The following is a 9622-nucleotide window of genomic DNA, read 5'->3' on the forward strand; positions in this document are numbered from 1 at the left end:
AAACTGCATCGAAAACCTAAATTTATGCCCAAAATTTATGTTAATTCCCAGCATTATTCTGTCGTCCTGAGGCAAAATATGCTTTTAAAAATGCAACCGAACATATTTTCAATCCCAGCAACAATCCATAATGAATAATATGACACTGAAGACTGGAATAATGATGGTGAAAATTCAGCTTTGGCACCAGATAATAAATGACAATTTAAAACTTTCAAAAATACCAGTCATTTTTAAACTGCATTATTTCAAAATATTACTGTCTTTTACTGTGTTTTTAATTTATAAATGCAGCCTTGGTGAGCCTGAGAGACTTCATCAGTATATTTCAGCAGTATATGTGAACCTAATGGACGAAAAGCTGAATCATAGGTAGAAGAATTATTTATGATGTAGCCAGCCAATATACCAGCAGAATTCCCGTGACTGTTAGAGCATGTCACTACAAATGCCAAAAGCCATGAGTTCAAGTCCCAAGGAACACAGTGAAAAAATACATAGCCTGAACACAAGTCACTTTGGATAAAAGTGGCAGCCAGATGAAGAACTGTCAGATGAAACACACACACGCACACACACACAAAAAAAGACATACCTGCCAAGTGTGAGGTGAAGCTGCAACAGAAAATCATTCCTCTTTTTGAGTTCACCTCAGAAGAATCAATGCCACTCTCAATACAACTACTGTTAAAGGATTCCAGTAACGTTTATTATACATTCACACTGGACACTAGCAAACCAACCCTTCCAATGGCAACCATGAATTACATATTTAAGAGTTTTTGTGCTAAGCAGAACGATGAAAAGCCTGGGGGCATTTTATGAAAAAAAAAAAACAATCACGGATCTCACAAATTATTAATGTGAAACATTTCTGATGCATAGAGACACTGGCAGAGAAAAATAACAGACTTCTGAATGAAGCGATATTTACCGATGACAGACAAAAATCAAATAAAAACATAATTAGCACCAGAAGCCATTACGAACGGCGAGAGCTTTCGAGGGGAACGATGTAGAGCAATCAATTTACGCACTTAGAATAACAAACTTCAGGGCTTAAAAGTTAATTATTGTCATTTGTGGCACGTACGTGCACATTCATACAGCACAATTACCAATAAACACACATAACCATTTAAGAGAGCTTGTTATTCCTTAATGGGAGCATGACATTACAGTAAGACAGATTCGGCATGCAGAAGATCCGTCGAAAAGAAAGCTCTCGCACGTCTGAGTCGTCTGAAAGCAGCTGTGCAACTACAAGTGCATTTCTCTCTCCCAAGGACTCTCGTTTGGCAAGACGGATGACTTTGTACAACTTCAGTGCACTTTTACGAACTGCCACCAATCCAAAGTGTCCAAAGGTATGAGAAAGTAAAACCAAAAATGATGGTAAATATACACCATGTGGCTAACCAAGTTCCTTGAGCGACTGGCTTGCTGTGGGCACATCGCAGGGTAGCGCTTGCATCCTTTCTGAATGTACTCACTCATGAGAGACTCACACATACACAAACGCACAAGTATAATCACACACATACACACAGAGATGATCCAGGCAGAGCAGAGAAGAGAAGAGCAGCAGCAGTGGGTTGCTGGCGCTGAGGCTCCAGTGCTTGTACTGTAAACATGAAGAGAGGGACGGACCCCCTCCATCATTCAGTTCCTTCTGTTCTGCTCTCTGCGGACTCTTCCTCACTTGCCCAGCCGCTGCTCACACATCGCATAGCGCTGCAGAGCACCAAACAGGTCGTTCGTAAGAGACGTCTACATGGGACGGCATGGAGCTACAGGAGGAGAGAAACTTTAAATTACATTGAAATAAAGAAAGACATTTAAAAACAGACAACCTCTCCTATGCTGACCAAGGGTGCATTTATCTGATCAAAAATACACATGAAAAAATTATGCAAAGTATTGCAATTTAATAGTTGTTTTTTTAAATATTGTAAAACTTTTTTTTTTTCTGTGGTTTCCTGCAGAAATCATTCTAATATGCTGATTTGCTGCTCAATAAACATTTCTCTTATCAATGTTGAAAACAGTGTTCACAAAAATATTAAGCAACAACTTTTTTTTTTCAGGATCCAAAAGAACAGTATTTAGTTGAAAATAATTTTTTGCAACATTATAAATGCTATTTTTGATCAAATTAATGTACCCTTGCTATACAACTACTCATTTTAGTCCAAATGCACACATTCCATTTTTCGTGGAATGAACATTAGACGTGGTTTCCTCAGGGTAGCTGAGATGATATTATTAAAATGTAGCTAATTATATACTTGAAATGTAGGCGCATAATTGTAAATCAATTTTGTGCAATCAGTTAAACTTTTATTTTAATTTCTTTAAAACCTCCCTGATTAACAGACTACATGTGTATTATCAGGTACCAGACAAACACCACCCAAGGCGGAGAAGACTATGAAGAGCCAAACAGGGAATAATTATATAAAGCCTGAGTCTGATAGGTCTGATAAGTGATATGCACTAAATATGCTATAATTAATATAATACAATATCTGCACTGATACATGTATACATGATTTACAGGCATTCTGTTTTCTTTAAATAAAAAATCTTCTGTCTACTGGCATGTCTGATACTAAAGACAATTACATTAAGATGTAGAGAACAGCCTATATATTCAAGATTTGCATTTATATTTTCAGAATAACTATATCTTCATGAATTATATATTATATATTCAGACTTGCATTTACATATTGGAATTTACATTTATATATTCAGACTTCTAACTATATATTCAGATTTACTTCTATATATTAATTATTTACATTTATATACGAAGATTTTTTTTTGCATTTATTTATGTATGCATTTAGCAGATGCTTTTATCCAAAGCGACTTACAGTGCATTCAGGCTAACATTAATATAAAATATTAATATTTTAATTCAGAAAGGACACTTTAAATTGATAAAGTGACAGTAAAGATATTGCTACAAAAAAAGTTCAAATATTTTCACTGTTCTTTTAATTTTTTTTTAATTACCAAAGAATCATGAAAAAATATATATCATGGTTTCCACAAAAATATTATCATATTAGAATTTCATTACATTAATAAATTACATTAATTCATATTCATATATATATATATATATATATATATATATATATATATATATTAGTATACAGATCTTGATATTCTGCCCGTGTACTTTTTACATTGATTCAATTGTATTGTGATAAAACATTTTGATTTTCTACATTTATAGATTTTACAGTGAATCAGTGCAGTGACACACTGCCATCTAGTGGAAGCTCAGAGAAACACAAAACCCGTACAGTGTTAAACAATGCAATTTTGCAATTATCACTGAAAAGGAAAAATACAGGCTTCCTTCTATATTCCTTCTATATATTATAATGGGTACAGCGCATTTATCATTTACAGTCTGATATGGTAAAAACTGGCGTTTAAAACAGTTAAGATTGAGTCTATCACACTGCAGGACGCTGACGATGGTTGTATGGTGCAATTCAATGAAAGTCTGCATGTGTGCCGTGATCTCACACTGCTGTTCACGTCATCACACACACTTCCAAAGCTTCCAGAGATAAGTGTGTCAGCATGGACAGGTTTAACTGTTAATCTGGGCTGATAATCACGGGAAAGGATTTAAGTAAACTCTCCAGGCAAAATGCCACCGTACACACTGACACACAGTGAACGTAATTATGTCAAAGCACACACTTCTACCAATCCCTCATTTTTCAACAGAAATTATTTTTGTTGTACACTTTTGCTTTATTTCAAGGTTTAAATTAGATTTTAAATTTAAGACATCTATTGTGGAGCTTTGAAGGCCACTGTATTTTAAAAGAACCCCATCTTCATCTTGTTTGAAGCATGAACTCACTTAATTTTCTTCCATGTCTTAGTCAACAAGATTGCATTTTGCATCTAGAAGTTGTATTTCGATTTAAGGCTATTACGATATTTGTACTGGAATTTTTTTGCAATGCATGCAGACATTCTGCTCCAATTTCAGACATTTTTAAGGCCTTCATTTGTGAATTAACAAATTAAGAGTTTAAGACGTGCAGAAAGGCAGAGGAAAGGACCAAAAAGAAGAAAACATCAAGTGTTCTGTACAAAGCAAAACACGTTTTATGGTTTAAGAACATGCCTGTATTCTGTACAGTTTGTGCTTGCTCAATGACATCGATGCACACGCATACTCACATAATCTCTGTTAGTCTGATGTGCCAGGGAAGAAATCCAAGTGTGCTTTCCACAGGGCCGAACTTCAGCACCAGGTCTGGGTCTGGTATGTTCTTGGACTCTGTATGGGGGTGGGGGGTGGACAGGCATCAGTGGACAAATTATTCTGAAGATGAATAATGAGAACACTACAGGCTCTTTTGGTAACTGAGAAGATGCTGGAGACAATACAAAAAGCGAAAAAGGTCCTAAATAACAGAACTATCTCTCAATACAACATATCCAAATACAATTTAGTATAAATAAAAATTTTTATATTATTAATATTTAATCAAATGAAACAATATTTATAATACTGTCAATCTACAAGAGTGAGTTTAGTGAAACGGCTAAATTTTATTTAATTGATTCAGTCACAAAAAAAAAAAGTCTATAAAGAAATCTATAAATATATGTAAAATTACCATATAAATAGTCCCATAAATCATTTCATAAGACCCTCCTTAGGCACTTTGAAAACATTTTTTGTTTTCTCCTTTTCTTCACTTGTAATCCCTATCGACATTCGTTGAAGAAAGGAAAATAATTGATCAGATCCTTTATTTTATTTATTTGTTAAAATACTAGGAAGCATTTTTAATTATGCAGAAATGATTCTTCTAATACAACCTGTGGTTGCACTATTTTTTTTCAAAGACTAACACATTTGTCCTTAATCACTTCTATACATAATAAAAAAATTTAAGGCTCAATGCGCATTGCACGTTTGACTGGAATCAAATTAGAGGACTAAATGTCAGATTTATCTGCTGGTTTGTGCTAGTCAGCTAACATACATGCTGTAAACGCACCTCTGAGTAATGAGTCCAACACAGTGACGTTAATGTCTTGGGATGTCTTTTCCTTCAGCTCAACGTCCCGGCAGAGCTGCTGGGCTGCCTGGACGATACTGAGCCGCCCATCATCTGGAGATAAGACCTTCACCACCGACTGACAAGAGAACACTATAGAAGACAGTAAAAATGACTTTAATTTACATTAAGTAAAATATGGACAACATTTACAAAGACTAAAGCACCTGGGTGATGCATAGTCTATGACAAGTGACTAAATATGAAGTCTTTCCATGAAAGTCAGATGTGTGTGATGAGACAGAGCTAAATACATCTTGTGAACAAGACTACACAAAGTTACAAAGCTGCTGATTTGGTACTTGGCAGATGTGTTTGAGGTATTTTGACAGTGCTGAGATTGACCGATTAAACTTTATTGTCCTCGAGGGCAATTCTTTGTGTAGACAGCAGTATACACATACACATGCATATAACAACATATAACAACACAACAAACAAATTACGATAAATCAATTAAAAACCTAATTGCAGCAGGTATAAATTAATTTCTATATCTATTCGATTTATACAAGGAGAGTTTAAATATCCGTCCTGAAGGAAGTAGTTGAAGAGAAATATTTACACACAAACTTCCTAGAAACTGCTATAATAGAGTGCCCTCTAGGTTACAGTGTTTACTTTCATTTTACATAACATTTTTATGAAATATTTATTTATTTGTGAAAAATGCTGACATCTAAATGTATAAGCATGTTTCTTTTACCCATTTATTTTGTAATCCATTGTAAAATTTCTTAAATATTAATAATAATAATAATAATGTAAAAAATCATATCGGCTTTATATGGTCTATCGGCCCCCCTGCTTTCCAAGATATTGGCATCAGCTGTCAAAAAAACATATCGGTCAACCACTAATTATCATCAATCCTGAAAACAGTTGTTTTACGGACCACAAACTTTTGAAAAGTATAATATGTTATGACATGAACAACTAGTCCAACTGTATGAGCAGAAAAGTACTTATTGAGTTCTAATATATCTATCTATCTATCTATAGTTAGATAGATAGCTTAGGAGTAAAACAATAAGAAAAACAGGTTTTCCTATGTATAACTGTGTCACTCTGGATTGGGTTCCATATGATCCTCAAAAGATGACTTGCTCAAGGCATATTTTGAAAAATAAAACCAATTCCTGAGGTCAGCAGCAATATTTTTTTTTTTTTACATTCTGACAAAAACTGCATAAAAGTTTATTAAAAAGTGAATTAACCTGCTTTTCCAAACCCAAGCCTTGAAAACAGATAAAAAGGTATAAACAACTAATCATTGTGATCCATTTCATAGATCATGAACAAAAACCTTCAATCATACTGGACTAAATATTCTGATCCGACCTGTTTGTACAGGTGTCCACCCACAGTGGGTGTCTCAAACAAAAAGCAAGTCATTTTCTCAGGATTTGAGCCTCACCTTGATGCTCCTGTTTATCTGCACCATTCTTCATAAACTCCACCGAGTATTTGGAACGGTCCATTCCCAAAAGCTCCTGCTGCTGTTTCAGGATCTCCTCCATGAGTCTAGAGTTATTCCTCCTGAAGACACCTGTAAAACAACATGTCCCACACCCATTAGACACTATAGTTTCAGAGAGAAACCTCCATATTCCTCATCCTTTAAAGTTGGAAACAACCATAAAACCCAGCTTATAGACTTCAGCATCTGTTATATCAGAAACACCAATCTAAAGATGTTATCAGCAACCTCACACTTTCAGAAGACAAGTTTAGATCCTCAAAACTCGAGGCTAATTGAGGAACATGTCACACTGAGAGAACTCAATTTGCTGAACTCGACAATGTAGTTCAAGATCAGTGGCTTTCAACGGGTGGGAAACAGTGCTGTTCTGACAGGGAATAATCACTGTTAAATAATAAAACACAATAGAGAAAAATTAATATAAGCATCAACTTTTAAAAGGAAGGAGAAACCACTCAACAGCTGACATCTTGTTTTCTTTTCTTCCTAAAATTACTTAGTCCACAGTGGAATGTATGAATAACGAAGGTAATTTCTTGGCGCAAAAAAAAAAAAAAAAAAAAAAAAAAAAAAGGATGACCTTTAATTGATGAATCCCTATTGACAACATGATTCAGACCTCTGTTCACCCTTACCATAAATTTCTCAGTTATAAAATATCTGTCAAAGGTTAGAAGCTAAATATTATATCAGACACTTCTTTACTTCCATTGAGAAATATATTGAGGTGAAAGAGACCAGACAGATTGTTCAATTATAAAGATGAGAATAAAGGTCATATTAATATGCACTTCAAAACCTTCAAAGGGTTAAGTAGAGTTAATAATGGTATTATTAACTCTAGTTTTATTCTTGAAGTCAAGGAATAAAAAGGTTTTGGTGCAAGTCACATATATATATTAATTAATTAACTTAAATTAATATAAATTTGTTAACAAGAGGTTTTTAATCATTTAAACATATTAAATTAACAAACATACTAAAATATATATTTTAGCAAAATTTTGTTTTATGCGTTTTTATAAGTACAGGTCAGAATGAGTATGTGGTTTCAATTTTACATAAATATGTTATGCTATTGCTAAATGACGAATGAACATTATTTCACCCATATTTTGACATTTTATTTTCACATAAGTCCTTAAGTAGACACTTTAATCAGTTCACTGTATATAAATTTATACAAAATCACATGTACGTTTAATTTGATACAGAAATAAAAATGGGACTTCTCGTCTTTGACCCATATAATGAACAGATAACCATAACCATACTATCCGACATCAATATCAGCGAAACAGGTGAAGCTTTGGCATAAAGGCAATCATATGTGAACACAAAGTAAGTTACTCCACCAATACATCAATTGTGTTCATTGATCTCTTTACTCAAGTCATGGGTGTTGAAAAAACAGCATGTGACTGTCATTCACATCTCTTTATTCAATGCATAAGAATCTTACCTTGATTATCATAAACACTGACATATGAGATGCCTACTGCCATGCACCAGACCACTAGATTGGCGATGTCCGTGAACTGGATCTCCTCCTCAGTGATCAATAACCCCACATGAAGAGGCAGCTTCTCTAACGTCCTGCCATCGGCTCCCCAGCGAACCCGGCGGCTGGGCCGTTTGCCTATGGGTCCAGTCTTTTTCGGATTATGAAAGCCGAGGGCAAGGGGCAATAACAATCCCAGTACGGCCCGTTTCCACCTCCAGATGTGGACTCGGAACCAGTCGAGCAGTGCGCGCTGGACATAGAGCAACGCGTGCAAAAACCGCCACACAATCTCATTCAGTAAAGCCATGCTTCAAGGTCTTTTAAACGCGTTCCAAGTTGAATGTATCTATGGGATTCTTCATATTAAAGTAATCTGTGTACTTGGGAGCGACGTTCTATCGAAAAAAAAATTGCCATTTTGGTCAATGCCAACACCGCAGCGCGACGGCTGCCATTTTTTCATCCTGCAAACCTTTCCACTCTGAACCCGCTGCTGTGTGACATGGAGCTCTCTGATTGGACGGCTGACAGAGCGTTTGCGCGTCACTCTAATCGCTGGTCTGGGATCGGTTATGACGTTTTCTTTGCAAGTGCTAAGGCAGGAGAAGAACATTTGACGGCTGATTTCAGATCAAAATAAATCAAAATTCACACTTGCGCGAAATAGTTAAATGTGATTGGCTTCTGTACCGGTAAACGGAATGTGCATAAATCCTATTAAATGTCTATTCATTTGCCTATGAATATAAAAAGCTCAGTATTTTATGTTTACTTCGGATATACATTTCAGATTTTACTTAATTTAATAGAATATATAAAACGTTTTTATAAAACAAATTTAAAATAAATATTATATTGTATTAGATGGAGTGTAAAAAATTATATAAATGATTAATATTAAATGAACACATTCAATATATTTATATATTATCAATTTAAATGTTACTATGACAAAAATGGCTTTTTATGATTTCTTTCTAGAGGCTAACAAAACAAAGGCATCTAATAACCATCTTTTCCAATACAAATACAGCTTATTTTATTTTAACGTGTCCATATCACTGATGGTGACCAAATTGGACAAAACACTACAAAAGTGATCATTTATTGTTCATTCTTTATAAACATACAGAGAGGCAGAAAAACATTGCAGTTGTCTTCATATGTAAGGATTACATTTACGAATCATAATCATCGCATTCCTCTATGTGTTCAGTTTTTCTCTCCAATAATAAATCCCTGGTTTGCTTCTCACAGATATCTTGTGCCAGTACATAAGCTTGCCATTCATCAAGAGATTCATGGACAGGCTCGCTGCAGAAATCAGGCCTGTGCCAAAAGGGCCTTTTTGACCTCAAGGAGTCCACAGCTGCACTGTCATGGGTTTCTATCCAAATATAGAAGTTTTAGTTTTGGTAGGTTCAGTGCAGGCCAGGTGGAGAGTTTGATTTAACATCTGCAGTCGCCTGAGAGGCTTCAGCTCACTTTTATGTATCGTATCAATGTTGTTTCCTTTCAGATCCAAAC

General features: G+C 34.9%; 1 protein-coding gene across 1 annotated transcript; it reads right to left on the reverse strand.

The window, feature by feature from the left end:
* Positions 1-795: 795 nt before the first annotated feature.
* On the reverse strand, positions 796-8588 carry LOC113073617 (dehydrodolichyl diphosphate synthase complex subunit nus1-like). The gene is made up of 5 exons (XM_026246436.1): positions 8054-8588; positions 6526-6657; positions 5049-5201; positions 4219-4318; positions 796-1790 (listed from the first exon to the last, which is right to left on the reverse strand). The coding sequence occupies exons 1-5, from the start codon at positions 8400-8402 to the stop codon at positions 1718-1720; spliced, it is 807 nt and encodes a 268-aa protein (XP_026102221.1). The 5' UTR covers positions 8403-8588; the 3' UTR covers positions 796-1717.
* Between the last annotated feature and the right edge of the window lie 1034 nt (positions 8589-9622).

Source organism: Carassius auratus, unplaced genomic scaffold (genome assembly GCF_003368295.1).
Source record: "Carassius auratus strain Wakin unplaced genomic scaffold, ASM336829v1 scaf_tig00012548, whole genome shotgun sequence".
In the NCBI taxonomy this organism is placed as follows: Eukaryota; Metazoa; Chordata; class Actinopteri; order Cypriniformes; family Cyprinidae; genus Carassius; species Carassius auratus.

Bases quoted from the DNA above. Each gene is read 5' to 3' on its own strand.
- LOC113073617 (XM_026246436.1), bottom strand. From the start codon at position 8,402: ATGGCTTTACTGAATGAGATTGTGTGGCGGTTTTTGCACGCGTTGCTC. The intron at 5,202-6,525 runs GTGAGGCTCAAA...TGTCTTCTATAG, and splicing joins AGATAAACAGGAGCATCAAG to TGTTCTCTTGTCAGTCGGTG. The intron at 1,791-4,218 runs GTGAGTATGCGT...CTCCTCCTGTAG, and splicing joins ATCAGACTAACAGAGATTAT to CTCCATGCCGTCCCATGTAG.